Source organism: Callospermophilus lateralis, chromosome 6, assembly GCF_048772815.1.
Source record: "Callospermophilus lateralis isolate mCalLat2 chromosome 6, mCalLat2.hap1, whole genome shotgun sequence".
Taxonomy (NCBI): domain Eukaryota; kingdom Metazoa; phylum Chordata; class Mammalia; order Rodentia; family Sciuridae; genus Callospermophilus; species Callospermophilus lateralis.
This window is the reverse complement of record NC_135310.1, coordinates 149,648,430-149,668,184: the sequence shown is the minus strand read 5'-3', so window position 1 is coordinate 149,668,184 and position 19,755 is coordinate 149,648,430. Positions and strand designations below refer to the sequence as shown.

The 19,755-nt window shown below is 44.3% G+C and overlaps 1 protein-coding gene across 4 annotated transcripts in view; it reads right to left on the bottom strand.

Moving 5' to 3' along the window:
• The window catches only part of Phactr1 (phosphatase and actin regulator 1), a 280,450-nt gene that overhangs the window by 221,489 nt on the left and 39,206 nt on the right, over positions 1-19,755 (bottom strand). The window contains exon 1 of one of the 4 annotated variants that reach the window (XM_076859202.1): positions 8,887-9,139. The exons of 2 other annotated variants lie outside the window; for them this stretch is intronic. In XM_076859202.1, the coding sequence (XP_076715317.1) occupies positions 8,887-9,139 (253 nt within the window). Of the gene's footprint in view, positions 1-8,886; positions 9,140-19,755 lie in introns of those variants that run through there. One more of the 4 variants, XM_076859203.1, reaches the window with a different exon arrangement.

The window sequence follows — 19,755 nt, the reverse complement described above, 5'->3', positions numbered from 1 at the left end:
TATGATCCAACAATGATTTATACACACTGACATTTGGATTTCATGTGCCTTGTGTCACACAATATTATTTTCATTTTTTTAACCATTTGAATCTATCCAAAAAAAAAAAAAAAATTCTCACCCTCCCAACCCCAGGGGAGGTGTCTTGGGCCAGAGTCCACGCACCCCTGACCTAGATGGTTCTAGGCACCTCTGCAAAGCTCATTTTCCAGGTGGAAGCATCTCAGGGCAGAATGTTTCAAGGGCAGGTAGAGGGCAGCAGGGTCCCTCCTAATTCTACAGACACCTCTTCATCAGATCATTTTCTCTTTCCATTTTTATGAGTTAACACTTTGCATTGGGGTTTGGTTTTGCCCAAATTTGCCCAAATGTATCACTGTCACATTTTTTCATTTAATTTATCATTTTAAGCAGTTAAATTTCAGTGGTCCACACAACTAATCCCTTCTTAGGGGTCTTGTGAAGGGTGACCCTCAGAGGCAGCCAAACTTGGCTGAGAAGGCGGCAGATGGAGCCAAAGGAACAGCCTGGTCACAGCAGCATCAGCAGGTGACTTGGGGACACTGTGGCCACTCTGTCTGAATTTGATTCTCTAAGAGGGTTACAGTAATAACTACAACTTTAAAGGGTTGTTCTAAACGTATGCAAGGAAATAAGATGAGAACTATAACATGTAAATATACTTAAGTAAATGGTCTATCTAGGTTTCCTAAACTTACTGGTTTTCTTAAATGGACTAAATTCACTCTTTTTTTGACCACCTGCTTAGAACCTTTTTTAACTTCTTTTCTCTCTCTCTCTTTTTTTTTTGTATTGGGGATTGAACTCAGGGGTGCTTAACCACTGAGCCACATCCCCAGCCCTTTTTATTTTTTATTTTGAGACAGGGTCTCACTGAATTGCTTAGCACCTCGCTAAAGTTGCTGAGGCTGGCTTTGAACTCGCCATCCTCCGGCCTCAGCCTCCTCAGTCACTGAGGTTACAGTGTGCACCACCGCCCCTGGGTAACCTTTTTATCTTAAAAGGTCCTCAAGATGGCTATAATCCAAAACACCAACAATAAGAGATACTGGAAAGGACACAGAGAAATGGGCCCTTCTAACCTTCATCACTGGCAGGAATAAAAGTAAAATGGAACAGTCACTTTGGAAAACAGTCTGGCCAGCCTCAGACGGCTAAGCATGAAGGTACCACGTGATCCAGCCATTCTACTCCTGGGTCCATCCCCAAAGAAATGGAAACGTGCTTCTGTGCTAACACTTGCATGTCAATGTTCACGGCGCCACGTTTGTAGCAGTCCAGAGGAAAACCCACCCTGTGTCCATCAGCTGACGAATGGGTGGATAAACAGGGCCTATCAACACAAGAGACACAGTCAGCTATAGAAAAATGAAGTTCGATGCACGCCACAACATGGGGAACCCTGGACAACATCACCTATGTGAGGAAAACCAGCACCAGGGACCGTACACCACAAGGTTCTATTTAGATGAAGGGCTGGCTATAGGGACATCTATAGGTTTCCTGGAAGGGGATGGTAGGGGGGAGTTACAGGACAAGTAGATGAACAGGCAAAGGGAACAAAGGATTTTGGGGAGACAGGATAATGAGAATGATCTAAAATTAACTGTGATGCTAAACGCACAATTCTATGAATATACTAAAAGCCACTGAATGATACGCTTTGAATGAATGACTTGTGTGAATTATATCTCAATAAAACTTCCCCAAAACTCCCCCGGGGAGACTTGCACCCTGTCATGTAGCAAGTCCCGGCTGCTCAGCCCGGTAGCCCAAGCCCTCCACGTGTGGCCTCTACCCACTCCCGGGGCTCCCTTCTCGCCACTTTCTAGCTGCTATGCTCTACCAACCCGTGTCCTCGTCGTCACTTTAACTAAAGAATATGCACCTCTTACCTATGTCTGTGATGAACAAATCAACACATGTATTCATGGATCAAACCTGGGCCTCACAGCCATGCACTGTGCGAGGCACTGGAAATAGAGCAGCAGAGGACAGAGACAGACGGGTCTGTAGACCCTCCCTGTCCCCCTGGGAAGGGACTCTTCCTTTCCCTCAGGCATCTCTGACAGCCCAGTCCCACTCAAGACACAAATGGCTCAAGGGCCCTCTCGCCGTCTCCCCCAGGAGGGAGATGGGTCCCCCACCTTTGTGCTCACAATATCCCGGGCTTACCTGTCACAGCCGTGTCCCTCACTGGACCCTCTTGGGTCAGCCTTACCTCTCCGGCTGAGCATCAGGGACACTGCACACAGCAACCCTTGACACATCAATAAACCAGGGACCGTGTTCTACCCTTCCTCTGGCCTTGGATGCAGAAACAGCAGGACCCTGAGGAATCCACTGTCACAGAACTTCTCTCTCGTGGTCTGGGTGATTTTTTTTTTTTCCCTTTGTACGGAAAATCTCTACAGTTCATTTCTTTGAATCCAACAAACAGCTCCTGGAGCTGCTCGGCTCCTGGTACTCTTACTAGACCATCCCAGCGTGTGCTTCCGTGGACTGTCCTTCTCTCCCTTACAAGGTGAGCGCAGAAGGGAAGTCACTTCTTCCCCTGTCCCTGGCTATGGGCCTTTAGCAGGACCCCACCAATGACCCTGATTCCAGATACACACCACCCTGGTGGCTCCCGGTTGGCTCCACACACCCGCTCCCTGTGAGCTGGATCTTCTCCCTTTTATTTATTTATTTTTTAAAGTCTGGGAACTGAACCCGTGGCCTTGCACATGCTAGGCAAGGGCTCTACTCCTGAGCCGCATCCCCAGCCCTCAGACACCTCTTGAAACCTCAAACATCTTCCATTTCGGTTAGCAAACTACAGGAAGGAATGTTCTGGGCTAGTCAACAAGTACTGATCCTGCTCTCCCTCCCCACTAAAGGGTAATGCATATATCCTGCCTAGTGATCTTTTCAGTTTGATCTTATAGATAGGTCTATTTTATGCTAGAAATTTCACAAATATTTTAAATATTTTTTTCTCCTAAGCTAATCAAAGAGTTTCAGATATGTGTAAAAATCGTCAGAAGGATGTTAGAACAGAACGGAAAATGATCACTAAAATTATATGAGTTGAAACCTACGCTATAAATAAGACCAGTTGATTTTGTATTTCCTGTGCTTGAAAGTGTACTGAAACATTCTGAGTTTGTAACGGCTGTAGAATCTGTCTTTTGACAGTTACTGCTCCAGGTCAAGGGGCACCCTCTGCTGAGCTATGAGTGGCCACCACAGGAACTCAGGATTTTCCCTTGTCTGGTCATTCCCAGAAATCCTATCCTAAAACCCCACTCATATTTGCTCAAGAAAATTCAGGAGTGGGGAATCTGGGTGACGAATCTATGAGGGTTCATTATTCTAGTGTGTCTACAATTTCTCCTACTTTTTAAAAAGAGGAGTTAGCTCCAATGCATCACCTCTGTGAAGAATCCCTGCCCTGTCCTTGGTACTTAGTGGATGAAATCTAAACTCTTTTAATAACTGTTCTAGGCTTTTCCTAACCTTCTTGCCCAAGGTGGGACCCATCACGTTCTGCCTCCCAAAAATGATAACTTTCTCTCTTAGATATTTTCTTCAAACTTCTGTGCACGTACGTGTCTAGCTTTTAATCTCCCTGTATGATTCTGTTTTATTGATTTTATTTTCTCAGCGCTTAGAGTGGCACATCTAAAATGATTGACAAATAGACTGGTTGGGAAAAAAAAAAATGAATTGCTCCATCAAATGTTCCGGAGTAACATGCGTCGTTTTCCACCACATTCCACCTGCTATCAGTTAACCTCTTCCTGGACACAATGGTTCACCCAGTTTTCCTAAAATGCCCTTCCTTTCTTTACCTGAAAAACTCTTCCTGTAGGTCCTGGTCCAAATGTCCCCTCTCTGGAAGGCCCTCCTGCTTCTTCCTACAGTGAACAGTTTCCTCTGGTCATCTAGCTGTGTCCAAATTCCTCAAAGGCCACAGCTGCTTGACGTCACCAAGTTGAGGGGACCCTGAACATGCAGGCTGCTAGCTTTACCAACAGATGCAGGAGAATTGCATGAAAACCCACTTGCTGGAGGGTGTGACACCTCAATAAAATTCAAAGTCAATCTTGATGAGGATCCCTCCACTCTCTCCACCCCTTCCTAATATTCCGCTAACCCCTCTTTTGTTTATTTATTTATTTGTCTGAGATACCGAGGCTGGAACCCGGGCCCCACACATGCAGGGCAATTGCTCTACCATAGCTAGACCTGCATGCCAGACCCCACACCTTCCTCCCTGGGAAAGAATGGGGCCTCAATCTGCCTTCTTTTTGGATTATCCAGCTGACCAAAAAATGCTATATCCTCACACAATCATGTACAGATGTAAGTTCTTTCTCCTGGAACGTAAGAATATGTATCTTAACTGCGAACTATACAGAAGATGGGTGCTTTCATCTTGGACCCAACCCAAGGAATTTAATTACAAATTCCAACCATGCGGTCCAGCAAGAGGAAAAACCCAAGGCAAAGCTGGACTTGGCGGCAACATGCGAATGATAGTGTTGTTCACAGCTGATGTTCCTTAAGCACCTCTGCTGGCCAGGCACCCCTCGAAGTGCTTTGTACCAATTATCTCATTAAATCCTCATGATTCCGCGCAGTAAATAATATTATGATATCTCACAGCTACCCTGCTAGCCAGGGGTGGGAGGCTTTAGTGAAAACAGGCGGGGGTTCCAGGACCAGCTCTGGAGCAGTACGAGAAATGGCTTCCCTTCTCAAGGTCAGTTCTGGCAGCAGCCCCGACATCAGTGGGTGTCTTGACCTTGGAGGATCTCTGCCCTCATCCTGATGCTCCTTGCTTTTCTCACCTGCAGAAGAAGGATGGGACCCCTGGAAACGCACAAGGCATTGCCCCCTCAAAGGCCATTCTGCTGGAAGACTCCTCCATTCCGTTTGACAGAGAAGTACATGACCAGTTGCCCTTGTTCCAGAAGTTCTTGATGAGGATCCCTAGGAACATGTTAAATGTTTCTAATCCCTGAAGCAAAACGTGGAGATGCATCCAGCACACCAGTGGGTTTGTGAATCTGTATGTGAATGTCTACAGAACAGAAATCATATTTAAAAGACATGAACACATCCTTGAACTACTACTGATCAATCATATGTGGAAGACCCTGGGGCAGGAGTTACAATCAATACGCCTGTTTCTAAAGGCACTATTTTATTACTCGTTAATTGTCACAGTAAAAATAAGACAGAAAAACTTCCAAATATTCCTAAAAACTGTTCAAATGTTTTATTCCTGTTGAAATCACATTTTCATAATAATTATGAGTGTGTTTGTTGCTGGAGATCAAACCCAGGGCCTCAAGCATGCTAAGCTGCATTCTACCACGGAGCTACACCTCGAGCCCACATCTTAATAATTCTTAATAACTATTGTGTCTATATTTCCTAAAGTAATTCCTCATTATTAGCCTTGAAAGGAACCAAATGAGAATAGAAAATGTGTATGAAATTATATACAGAAATACTTTGCTTTCTAGATTTTCCTCTAAACCTGATATTAATCCATTTGCAAATTAAATCACATTGACCTGTTCACTTCCAATATAAAATTTCAGTGATGACTTTGACTTTTTTTTATAGCTTTACAGTGTACGCAACTTCTATTTAGCTATAAATTTCTTTCTCTCTATTCCTACCTGTCACCCTTTCTATCAGCTAGGTAAAGGAAAGCTAAAAATAAAATAAATTGTTCCAGGAAATTTATAATTCTTTCTAATTCCTTACCTTAATAAACTTAGCTTATTGAGGCTATACATATATACAACACACACACATACACATGTGTGTGAACACACATCAATATCTAATTTTCTACGTTTGGTATAGGCAAAAGACACAATGTCATTTATTTTTAAATCAACTTGATAGCACTGTGGGAAACACTATGATTCTTTGTTTTTTCCTATACTGGCTGTAGTAGCATTGAAATTTTACATAAACATGTTTCCTTATCTAAAAGTAGGCTCAGTGTTGAACCCAAACAGCCAGGAGGAACAGAAACACAAACTCTCTTGACCATTAATGACATGTGAATTGTACCACACAGTTTCTTTTAAAAGGAAAATTACTTAAAGTCAACAAAGCATCTTTAGTATTAGTTCATGGATACCAAGAACTTTTTTTAAACACTCGAGTAAAAAAAGTTAAAAAGATAATTGCTAAAATGTAATTTCCCTTGTCACATGCAGCTCAACTAGCCAGAAATAATTTTTCTTTTAATGTTTATTCTATGTCAGCTGAATGCATTTAGTTATAGATTATCTTTAAATGGAAAGTATTAAAATTTTCTTTAAATACATTTTAAAAAGCTGACATTTCATATGAAAGGAAGTTAAGAATGGAGGAAGCTAAGCGACCAACACCCACATAAAATTTCTAGTGATTTCCATTGAGACCAGAATTTCCCACCACTGCCACCAAATGGCCTCCTCAGTGCTGAATGAGAAACCAGGTACATTTAGGGTAAGGCCACAACAGAGGTGCACCCCATCTTAAGAAACATCTCCCTCCAGTGAGTCCTACCCAACAGGTATGTTGGGGAAATCCATTGTTGCAAACTTGACCATACATTTCCTTTAAAACAGCTGGTGTTCTGGGCATACAGGAAAAAAAATGCTCAAATTTCAAATTGCTTCTAGAGAATGTATCTAGTGAAGTAGTCACTCATTACAAATTTGAATTCTCTTCACTTTTGCAGTGGGTGGCGCTGCTTTGGGCTCTGGCAATAAGAGGCTTAAACTGACCATCCTCTATTCCCACTAGTAAGTGAGCAACACACACATTCAATAGGAGGATGAACAGTATGGAATTAAGCAAAAATTTGGCACTACAACATGTGGGCTTCCCTGTAGAAGAATGTATGGAAATTAAATACTTTAATCCTATCAGGTGATAAAGTAAACATGCATAGATTTCTTGTAGGGCATTCTGAATTGTTTGAAGCTCTATGTTATAAGAAGAATTATGTGCTGTATGTCAAGACATACACCTGCCCTACACCATGTGTTTACCAGTGATGAGTTCATAATGACATAGATATACATCCTTGAATGTACACATGTCTTTCCTTACTATCGAAGTATTTAGAGATACTAATTTATTAAGTTGATAGCAGCCCAGCACCCCTTAACCACCTCGCTTCACATGAGATTTAGGGGAGCCCTTTGGCTTGCACATGCCCAGGCTCACCTGGAAGATGCTACACCACTCCCTTCCCCCACCTCCCCACATTTGGCCATTAGGCATCATTCCAAGAGGGACCAGCACTCCAAAAACCTCAGCCATATTTTACTCTAAACAGACATCATTCCACAACTCCACAAGTCTCTAGGTCTCTGAGTGCCACAGTGGCCAAGGCCAAATCACCTCTCCAAAGGTTGGGGAAGCAGCCTATTTGGGGTACAGTTCAATCAACACAGCGACTGACATTTAATAAGCACCTTGGCTTGTATCCTGTGCTCTGTTACACTCTACGGGAAAGGTCTGGCTTTGGATCATCTGATGAATCCATTTGTACTCACAGGTCCTGTGTCCTCGGCTCATACAGCCATCATGAGTCAAACACTCGGAAGCAAGCATGTGCTTCTCAGAAACCGGGAGTAGCTAGTGTTCCTGTCTGCCCTCCTCCAGCATGGTCCCTGTTTCCCTCTGGCCCTCTCTTGCCAGTGCTCCACAGCCTCTCTTGCAGTTTAATCAACGAAAACTATAATTACGCGAGTAGGACTCTCATTTTGAAGACATTAGCCAAGCCACAGTCACTTCATTACTCTGCACTTCTGAGGCCCACAAAAAACTGCAGGAATCCTAAGTAATATTTTTTCTTCCAAAGGGAACAAGAGAAACCTGCCTGGCTGATAGGAAAATCTGCCTGCCCAAGCAGGTGTCTGTGTGGAGAGAAGAGGAGCTTCAGGCCAGGAGGCAGCTAATGCTCTGCCTATAAAATCTGCTGTCTAAAACTTTTCTGCGACCTTCAGTGGCCCTCCTGGACTCTGCTCTGTGAGCTGCTGGGGAACCGCCTGGAGGCTCCCCCAGTGCACCGCCACAGAGGCGCGTCCACATCTGCAGAGCCTGGGCGCGCCAGCTGTTACTCTTCCTGGCTCCCTCTACTCAGTTACTAGCAGCCCAGCACCCCTTCACCGCCTGGCTTCACATGGGATTTAGGGGAGCTCTTTGGCTTGCACACGCCCCACCTGGAAGATGCTGCCCCACTCCCTTCCCCCACCTCCCCACATTTGGCCATCAGGCATCATTCCAAGAGGGACCAGCAGCGGCACTCCAAAAACCACAGCCATATTTTACTCCAAACAGACATCATTCCACAACTCCACAAGTCGCTGGGCGCCACGGTGGCCAAGGCCAAATCACCTCTCCAAAGTGAAGCCCCCCGCCCCCAAAGAAGCCCACAACCATAATGCAGCCCAGCAAATCCTAAATCCTAACATAGGGCAAGGACGGGGAAAGAGTTAAGGGGCCCATGGAGGGGGGAAGCAGGTGGACCATCCTTTTTTTTTTTTTTTTTTTTAATGTTGCTGCAGACAAATCCCCAAACGCCCCACCTTCCCGTATAAAAATTCCAGAGTTGCTCCTTTAACTGCTTCAAGCCCCTTATTTTGAGGAGCATATACATCCGTGGGAGATGCAGAACTGCGAGGCGGGTTTGGCTTTGGATGACACTCCGCAAAGTGCCAGGCGGGCGGGTGTCATGCCTGGGTAGAAGGCGGATGTCCCCGCAGTTCTCCAGGCAGCAGTCTCCCGCTGCGCCCAAACTGGGGACCGGCAGTGCCACCTCCCGCCACCGCCACCGCCCCGACGGGCCCCAGCACTCACCGTCCCGGGCGTCCTCCCCCCGGCTGCAGTTGCTGCAAATGTGTTTGATCTCCTTGCCGAGTTGACAGTGGATCACAAAGGACACGTTGTTGTTGTTGTTGGGGGCGGGCTCCTTCAGGGGCTTCATCCTCAGCAAATAAAAAGCTTTCTTTTGGGGTTTCTCGGCGCTCGCGCCTGGCACCGCGCCCTCCCTGCAGCGCGGCGAGCGGAGCGCAAACCTCCCCGGCTTCGCGGCGCGCGTGGGCTCCGCCATCCGGCCCCCGGGAGCCCCGGGCCGGGCGCTGCTCGGGCCCCCGCGCGCTGCCACTCGCGCCCCTCCGCCTGGCCAGCATGCCCCCGCTTCGCCCCGCCCCCGCCGCGCGACACCAACGCCACCGCGGCGGGGCGGCTCGGGGAAGTCGCCGAAGGGGTCTTGACCTCGCTGACCTCGCCGCCCGAGCCAATCCGAATCCCGAGGCCCGAGGAGGGACTGCGGAAGGCGCTCCTCAGTCCTACCTGAGACGCTCCACTGGCTCCAGCTCGGGGTCTCACGTGCACATCCTCCTCTGGCAGCCCCACCCCTAGGTGATCTGGCCCCAGCAATTCAGAGCCGGCTGGCTTTGCCGCTCCCTCCACTCCCGGGCGCCAGGGCAGAATGCCAGCACACCCCCCGCCCCCCTTCTGCAAGCCTAACGCTGCCAAATGAAAGCAAGATGTACCACACACCAGGCAGCTGAGCCCAGAGCCCTGGGGTGGAAGCGATTCTCGGGCCAGAACAAATTACCATCCTCTGGTGGGTCCCCCATCCATGTCCCCTGACTTTCCCGGGAGCAGACAACCTGTTAACTGGATAACTGATGTTTTCACCCCCAGTAGAAATGCACCCCCCGAAATGAAGGGGACCTTGTACCAGGATCGTTAACACTATCCAGACTCAAATACAACTTGCGACTTTGGAACACTAGTTAATTGCACTGAATCTTCCACATGTCCTAGCCCAGTGAATAAGGCTTAGCAAGGCAAGTGACATCTGCAGAGGTTTTGCAAGAGAGGGAAGTGTCTTAAAGAAGACAACTCCATGGCTTAGTAGCAATGACCACTAAAAGTAATTGAACCCTGACTTATTTCCTTTTTCGTTTTAAATCACATTACATCCAATAAGCCACCATTCACTCAATCATCCTGAGGAAGTTGTCAATCACATTTTAGAGAAGCCCCACACCACCATCCCCTTGCTGGCTCTATTTAACAACTATAGAAGCTCTGGGATTCTGGCTTAGTAGGTCCATGTAGGGCCCAGGAATCTGTCGCTTCTCAAGCTCCCCAGTTTATTCTGATGCAAAGCATAAACTGAGAAACAGGTGTTCACAGCCAGGTGTGTGTTTTCTTTCCACTGCACCCCATTCCCTCTGAGTCACAACCTTGCTCTTTCTTCCAGCCTACCAAGATAGTGGCATTTAAAAAATGTACTATTACTTCCAGTCGTTTCCAGGAATTTCTGCAGAGCTAATTACAATTTCCTGGGACTGGAACTTTTGCAAAAGGCAGGTCATTGCTGGTCTCTCCTCCAACTGGGCATATTTGACATGGGCAATTCACCACCTCACAGGTAAAAGGGTCAACAATCTACTAGGGAGATTAAATAACTGTATCATAATATTCTTCTGTATGCTCAATTCTATCATCCTATCATTTACACGATTTCTCATCTGCAAAACATTCTGCCCAAATCAGCACGGTAAGAGTTTCTATTATTTGGAAAGTCAGGGATCCAGCTGTGATTGTCTGCACCAGGAGATGTCAGGGACAGAAGAAGAAGGCAAGTGTTAGAGCTGTGCCCTCTTTAATTAGATCCCGGTCCCTGCTTGTCTACCAAGGGCTTCTGTAACCTCTCCCTTCTCCCCAGATGACAAGCCCAACCAGTCACAGGTAAATGCCACTAAACCTGCTCATTCTTATCACTGGGTCTCTGGCTAATTATAAACCTTATCTTAGAGGTGACAAAGGATCCACTGGTAATACTGAACAGGTATTGCATTGTCACGGGAAAACATTTGTCATTCTCTTTTTCTAATCCTCAGTCTCATCCTCCAAACTGCATCACCTAATACCCTTTGGAAAAGAGGAGACTCTGTATTGACAGCCCATTACATCTTTTCACAACTGTATTTTTTAAATTACCAGTAAAATGGAAAACCACTTTACTCTCTGCCCCAGAGGTCAGAACAGGAGACCTGCAGAAACCCCATCTGGGCCTATTAAAACAACTCAGCCCAAAGCAATCTTTTATTCACTCGCTGTATTCTAAGTCAAACCTAAGGGCTCTGTGTGTCCCTATCTTAATTGGCCGAGTGGTGCTGTGATTGTAGCATAGCAAACCCTGACACAGCCTTCAGCTTAGACTCAGATATCAAAGGATGTGCCCTGAAGTGTGTGGGCTCCTTACTCAAGTTAAGTGTGTAAAGGCCTTTGGTTTGCCTTGGAGAGCTGTATTTCTTGTTTGATGGGCCATCTTCCTAAATTGTACTACCTGAGTCCGTAGCATTTAAGCAGTGATATCCAATATGGTACCCACTTGCCCTGTGTACCTATTTACATTTAAGTTAATTCCAATTCAATAAAATTCAAATTCAGTCTCTCTGCTGCACTGGCCCCAATTCAAGTGCTCAGGAGCCACACGCATCTGGAGGCAGCTGGATTCGCTGGAGAAACTAATAGAATATTTCCATCATCATGGAAACTTGGTCTTGGAAGTTGTATGAGTTTTAGTGACTCGGGCTGAACTCAGGGACAATTAGTTGAAATTTCAGAAGCAGAAAAGTGCTGTCTTCTACAGCAGGCGGATAAAGAAGGGACCAAGTGGCAATGTGCCTTAGCACTGGTGGCACTTTGGAAGCTGGTGGCTGTACCTGGTGGCTTCAGAAAGCACCTTGCCTCAGCCAGCATCAGAGCTAATGTGACCCATATCCAAGCATTTTCTCGACCTTCTCTGGCCACTGTAGGCCACCTCAGTGAAGCCTTTTTCTGATGTCCACTATTATAATTTCCTCATAGCTCTTGATGCCTAGAGACGTCCTTTGCATCCTTCCATCATACAAACTTACATTTAATTATGAACCTCACAATTATGGCTTAATTTGGTTGCTATTGTTGATAGTTACCTCCCCGAGTTGATAATGTAAGAAAACTGGTCATCCTACAGTGTTCTAGGAAAAAAAAAAGAATTATAGGCTCTTATTTTCACTTGTAAAAGGAAGGGAGAAAATATTAAAGAGAAGGAGAATCCAGTGCACTTCATTACTCAAACCCAGGCCTGTGTGGCTTGCATGGAATTTATACAGAGATGATTTAAATGGGGGGGGGGGCGGAAATCCTGTTATCACTCTTAGTGTCACTGAGCTGCGTGACAGTCTCCTCTTCATCCAGACTTCAGAATGTACTTAACCTGTGGATACCCTCCTGGAAACTTATTTGATCTGGACCTTGCTACTCAAAATGTGGCCCCAGGGGCCAGCAGATCTCAATACCTGGTAGCTTATTAGAAATCCAAGCTCTGTCTCAGAATCTGCACTTTACAAAGAACTTCAGGTGATCTGGATGCACACTGATGCTTGAGAAGCACACCCTAGTTGGTAATTTCCATAGGAATCAGCCCAATAATTATTAATTGCCTACCAGAGGAAAGGATATTTTGGTTCCAAAATAAATCATAAATCAGACTCCTGATCTCTTGGTGCTTAAAAGTTATGGGAAAGAGGGTGCCCTCGATGAATAATAATCATAGAACACACCAAACTGAGACACAGAATACACCAAACTGAAAATGTGTGCAAATTCGTAACTAGGAAGAGCTACAGAACATAATGCATTTAATCATTCTCAAAGTGGGGGCCACGTGCAAAGAGAGTTCTGCAGTGCTAATGTGGAAAAGAGGGAGCTCATGGAGGAATTCCCTGGGAAAGTGTATCTGTAGCAACTGGGGCAGAGGGGTGGCAGTAGTGGTGGCAAGTTCCTGGACGAGGAGATAGTGGTGGGGGTGGAGTGGATTCCAGGCAAGCAGCCACTGGTCTGGAAGAACCTGTTAGACCCAGCAAGGGCAGTGACTAAAAACTGTACTTCCTAGAAGATCCCACCATTAGGAGGCAACTGCAGACCTTGAACCCCCCCAAATCTGAATGTAAGAAGCAGCATGTGAATCATTTTGAACTCCATCATTCTTAGCTTAAAGGGGACACAATCAAAATTAAGGATAGAGATTGGGAATCCTGATGAATTTCTGTAACTCCTATGAAAAAGAGAGTGGAAATATAACATATTAAGGTCCAAAGAGGATGAAGCCATGGACCCATTTAGAGAGGTGTGCTTAGATAAAAATGACTACACACAGTGGAGGTAAGAAGATATTTTTTAAATCCCTTTTTTTCTTTCTCAGTCATTTTTTTTCTTTGATTTAAACTCCAGTTATCCATTCCATTTTCCTCCTGTTTCTGCCCCCTTTATCTCGTTCCTATCCTCTCTGCAACAGATTGAATGTCAAATCTTTGGAACATATGAATGTGACCTCATTTAGAAAAAGGGTCTTTGCAGATGTAATTAAGGATTTCGAAATGAGGAGATCATCCCAGATTATCTGGGTGGTCCCAGCATCCAACAGCAAGTGTTCCTGTAACAGACACTGGGAGAGACATAGAAAAAAGAGGCGCAGCATGTGAAGTTGGACTCTGAGACTGAGTGACGCAGTCTAGGTAATGCCAACAGCTGGAAGGCGGTCAGGAGCGGGATCTCCCCAGGCACCTCTGGAGGCATCGCTGCTGAACTGACACTTAGACTTCCGGTTTCCAGAGCTATAGGAAAATTAGAGATTGTTGCTTCAAGCCCCCCACTTTGTTGTGATCATTTGTTACACCAGCACTAGTGACTACTCTGAAACATTAACAATGTTTTATCCTAACATAAGAATAGCACCTAGCTCTTTCTAGGTTCAATATAAATGTATAATGTGTCAAAGCCAATCCCCCAAACCACAGCCTGAATGTCTTCTCTGATATGCGGATGCTAATTCACAATAAGGGGTGGGGGCTAGGGAAGAATAAAGGTACTTTGGATTAGGCAGAGGGGAGTGGAAGGAGGGGAGGGGGCAGAGGGGTAGGAAGGATAGTAGAATGAATTGGACTTTGTTATCCTATGTGCATAAATGACTCTGGTGTAACTCTACGTCACATACAACCAGAAAGATGAGAAGTTATACTTAAGTGTATTCTATTGTCACATGTCACTAATTAGAACAGATTTTAAAAAATGAAAGAAAAAAGAAAAAAAAAAGCAGAACTGTAAGCAAATCTACAAAGTGCAAATTAAGAAAATGATGAAAAATTACTTCTCAAGAGTTCATGAGCAGAGAAGCGTAGTGTACGGCTACAGTTGTGCTTATGTGTGTGATGTCATTGTTGGTGTGTATTTTGTTGTTTTGGCAGATGACAGAATGAGCATATGGATGGAATGGAAATAGACTGTCATCAAATGGAGATGGAGCTCCCAGACCTTCTCACAGTTAGTAGAGCAGTCCACTCATAGCCACCAGGGATACCTTCCAAGACTCTCAGTGGATGAATGGATGCTGAACCTGCAGAGTATAGCGAACCATATGTATACTACATGGTTTTCTTACCATAGAACTCTGAAACCTCAGCATAGCATCATTTTCTTCCCTAACTTTTCATTTAAAGGAAGCACTTTGTAGCATTTTTCTTTTCTTCTTCTCTCTCTCTTTTTTTTTTTTTTTTTTTTTTTGCATACCCAAATTGCCAACATCATTACTCTTTCACTTTGGGGCAATTATTATGTAAAATAAGGATTATCTGAACACAAGCACCCTGGTACTGAATCAGTTGATCTGACAGCCAGATCAACTACTAAAAGACCAAAGGGCAGGTAGATATACAAAGGGGATACACTAGACCAAGGGATGATTCTTGTCCGTGTCGGGGTAGGACACAGCAGGATGGCACAGGATTTCATCACACTATTCAGAATGCTGTGCAATTTAAAATTTATGAATTGTTTATGGAATTTTACATTTAATATTTTTGGACTGTGGTTGACCACCAGTAACTGACACTGAGCAAAGAGAAACCACAAGTAAGGAGATGTGATCAGGACTCAATGTGAGAGGCTGGTGAAAATTCTGTCGGCAATTCAGTGATGTACAAGTGGAGCTCATGTTGAGCCCCTGGGCACTGACCCAGCTGCGTGGATTGTTTACGCCAGGCATCTCTTCTAATAGATTGAATGTTCCTTGTGTATCTTGCAAGTCCACTTATTAAACATTTTGCATGTCGCTCTTGCAGATAAAGATTAGAAAGAAGGCACACATGCTTTTACTCTCCCACAAGAAAGGTTTTCTCTCTTAGTATCTTTCTTCTACTTATGTTTTGGAGCCTAAACTCTTTTGACCTTCCTTTTCCCATTCTTTTTTCTTAATCCAATCTTTTAGGTTTCTGGTGTGACCTCCAGGGAGAAGTCTGTGCATAGCAGGTGAAAAACCAGCCTCTATCTCAGAGCAAAGCCTGTCCAAGGAAGGGACATGACCTTTGTCCTTGGAAAGACCCACAGAGCTCCTAGGCACATTCCCATCCTGCTAAGTTGTTTATCTACAAATAACAAGAAAGATCTGCTGTGCCTGGTGTCTGACTCAGTCAGGCTAGGTGGGGATCCATAGCACCCCCTAGCAGCCACCAATCAGCATGAGACAGGGAAATACCTGGGATGCCAGATGACCCTCCCAGTAGTTAATGGTGGTTGATAACATGTTGGGGAACCATGCAGTTCAGCATGAACACCCCTCTTGGCTTAAACTAATCAGTTCAAATGAATACCCCTTTTGTACTGACCAATCACCCTTACCCAACTTGTTCCCGCCAGTGAATGTGCTAATCAAGTTTTAGAGTTGTTATTTGTTTTTCCCGCAGTGTGTGATGATTTGCTAAGAGACGCTATGATGTATGTGGGGGTCCCTGCCTTCTCCAAAGAATGTATCAAACTGCTGCAAACCCTGGGCTCGGGGCCTCTCAGCTTCACCAGTTGCTGTGTGTGCGCATGGAGGACCGAGCTAGCTTGAAATAAACACCTCTTTGCTGTTTACATCGATCTTGGTCTCTGGTGGTCTTTTGGGGGTCCCGAATTCGAGCACAACACAGGATTACAGAAACATTTCACATGGCTGCTTTTAGAACAGGGTTTTTATAAATATAGTTGAGACATCTAAATCATATTCTTTTTCCTTTTTTTTATGGAGTTTTTTTGTTTTGTTTTTATTTTTTTTTTTTTTTTACTTGTTTGTTGTTTGTTTTAGTTGAGAGTTTTTCACCCCTAAAACGTTGAATAGAAAGCAAATTTACTTCTAGGCTCATGACGATTATGCTTACTAAGGGATTATTCTGTGCACATTATTCTGCAAACACACAACAGATAGCAACAGGAAGAGAGAGGAGATTAGAATCATTTAGACAAAAGAGGTGATTGAGTGAGAGCCACCAGGAGTCCATTCCTAGAGTTCCTTGACTGCAGCAGTATTTTGATTTGTTTTTTTGGTGCTGGGGACCTGGTGCGTGCAAGGCAAGCACTCCATCAACTGAGCTATACCCTCAGCCCCCAGGCAGCAGTGTTTTGAATGGCTTCTTTATCTTTCTGAATTGCCAAGGATGAGAAGTAGTATGGAACAGTCTGCTCTTGAGCCCAAATGGTAGGATCTTCCCCACAACAAGCCATGTTGTTAAAGCAAATGTCATTTTTGTGACTATGACAGAAAAAAGATCCAGGGGGAAGTTTCCTGCAAGATCTTGTAGCTTCTTTGAAGTCCTTATTGCCAATATCCAAGGAAAGCCCTTGTTGTAGGTTAAAAAACTTGGTATCAGCTCTAGTTGCTCATGTCTGGAGGAAAACAGGACAGATGAGGTAGAGCATCAGAACTGTCAAGGATTAATAAGTGAGAACTATGGTTGTTCCAAAGTATTTAGTTTCATTTCATTTTGCTCCAAATTATAAAACCTATAATTAAAAAGAGTTATAACATATGTTTCCTTTTTAGAACCAGGCCTGCCTTTCTTTCTTTCTTCTTTTCTTTTTAGATTTAAACACTTCCAATTACTTATTTTATAGAAGTAAAAGTACCATGACAGAGGTGCTATTAGATGTGTTTATATTGTAATAAAATAAATAAATTAATGAAGCCACCAGTAAAGAAATGACTGCATATGTGTGGTATATTTACAGCACAGTGTCACTAAAAATAACGAGCTGAATATAAAAAAAAAGTTGTCTTGGAAGAATTGACACAAATATATTATTAAATGAAAAAATTAAAATTCAGAGAACTGACTATACCTAGATCTCATTTTTATAAAACACATATTGTGGATATTACTATTGTTCTCCAAATATGTCTGATATGCCATCTTTTAAAAAAAATCTATTTTTTTAGTTATACGTGGACAAAATACCTTTATTTTATTTTTACGTGGTGCTGAGGATTGAACCCGGTGCCTCACACATGCAAGGCAAGTGCTCTACCTCTGAGCCCCAGCCCCAGCCCCTGATGTACCATCTTGAGGTACAAGGCAGGACTGCAGTTTGTACAGCCACATGGGTGGGCAGAGCCAGGTCACCAGTTCCAACCTTTGAGTGATGAGCTGATTTCAAGATGGTAGCTGCTGCTTCTGGGATTCTGGAGTGAGCTGATATAGTTTTGAATGTCCCCCAGAGACTTTTGTGTTGAAGGCTTGGTTCCATGGTGGCACTATTAGGAGGTAAGGAAACCTTTGAGAGGTGGGGCCTAGTGGGAGGAAGTTAGGTCTTTGGGGGCGTGTCCCTGAAGGGCATATCAGAGCCCCTTCCTTCCTTTCCTGCTTCCAGGTGACTGGGAGGAGCACAGCCTCCTCTGCCACATGGTCTCCCGACAGGACTCAGCAACCATGGACTGAAACCTCTGAGACTGTGAGCCAACATAACATCATTCCATTATTAATTATCTCAGGTGTTTTGTCACAGTAATGCAAAGCTGACTAAAAGAAGAGCCTAGACAATGGTCATACTAATGAGAAACAAGCTTGTGTTGTCTCAAGAGACTGAAATTTTGGAGTTGTTTTTAACTGCAGCAGCATCTAGGCTAGCCTATCGAGATAATAACAGCAATGATGTATGTGTGTGTGTGTGTGTGTGTGTGTGTGTGTGTGTGAGACCTTATTTAATCACCATACCAACACCCTAAGATGGAACTACTGTTTTCCTTTCACACTTCAGGAAACAGCAACTCAATGGGATTCAATTCTTTTCCCAGGTGCCACAAATTAGCATCTTGCCAAGTAGAAACAGGAGCTGAAATTTGGGAAACAGCCATGCACACACCTTTCCCTCCCCAAACATCCCCCTGACATCCAGAGAGCCAGTAGGTGTTTTTCATCAGAGGACCCTCAGCACTATTTTAGGACAGAAGCATATGGCATCATAAAACACAACCAAGAAAGGTTATCAGAATACAGGCACAGGACACAGAAACCTTGGCTGCCACGCGGAGCAGAGCGGCTGGTGGTAAAGGGGACAGGGATAAAAATAGGACGCACAGTTTCTTATCTATTATCTATATTGGCAGATTCCTGCCCTTTCGATCTTTAAAACAGGCTGCCGTTGTGCACTCGCCAATGTGATCCTCTCACGGGTGGGGTTGTGTCTAAGGTGCAGGGAGCCTCTCAGGACCACTGGACAAAAGATTAGGGCCAGCTAATGATAACCAGCCATCAGGACAAAATCACCATTGTTGCTCTCGAGCAGGTGCAATAAAGCCAGGGGATAATGTCACACTGGCTGCCACCAAGATTGGCCCTTTTTCCAAGTGTGAGAACTTTGGTTACCCCTAAACGGGAACTGGGTGTGCATGACACTCTGGGTGGCCAGTCTCAGGGATAGTTAAGATTTTTTGATAGGTACATAAAAGGGTGACATGCAAATAACATCTTCCAAATAAGATGGTCTAATTCACTGAGGAAAACTTCAAAATGTCCTCTAAGACTTGTGAAATAAACCGTCAGAGGAACAGTTCTGCTGCACCCTGTTCTCAGAGCTCCGGGAGCCTGTGATCTGGTGAGCTTCCAAAATGATTTTTTTTTTTTTTTTTTTTAATAGCAGAGAAGTCAGGCTGAAGAGAAATGAAATTTATTTTGATAAATTACATTTCGGTAGAGCTTTTCCTCTGTAATGCATATTATAATCCATACAAATTATTACAACGATTTTAGCACTACCCATTCGGGGTGACGGTGATGAGCTTATAGGAAACAGGGCACTGTGAAGGAGGCAGGGGGAGCGGGAGGATGTGTTATTTGGTGAGCTTCCTGTGTGTTTGAGAAATTCTGCTCATCTTTTTAGAAACCAAAAATTCAATTTTTTTTCATTGTATGTTCATATATAAAATACACTTAGATAATAGCAAGCATGCTCAATATATATTAAAATTAAATGTTGTATCATATTGTGTGTGTTGCAAGGACTTTAAAGCTTTAACCAAGAATTTTATCATTGAATCCTCAAGATAGTGCTAAGATTTGAGGGGTCTGGCCTCCAACTCACAGGGAGGAAGCCAGGGAGATGAAGTTGCAAAAACCTGCACTGCACAGACACAGCAGAGCCCAGTCTGAAGTTAATGCAGGCCAGACACATCCACCTTCACCGAAGAAGGAGGCTGTGGTCCAGGATTTGCACACAGGAAAGAGGCTACAGTGAAGGCAAAAATACCTTTCCAAGCTAAACTACCAGAAAATTCCCAAGCACTTTCGAATGATGAAGAACCAACCTGTGATCTGTGTTAAAGTACATCTACTTGCTCACACTGGATATACA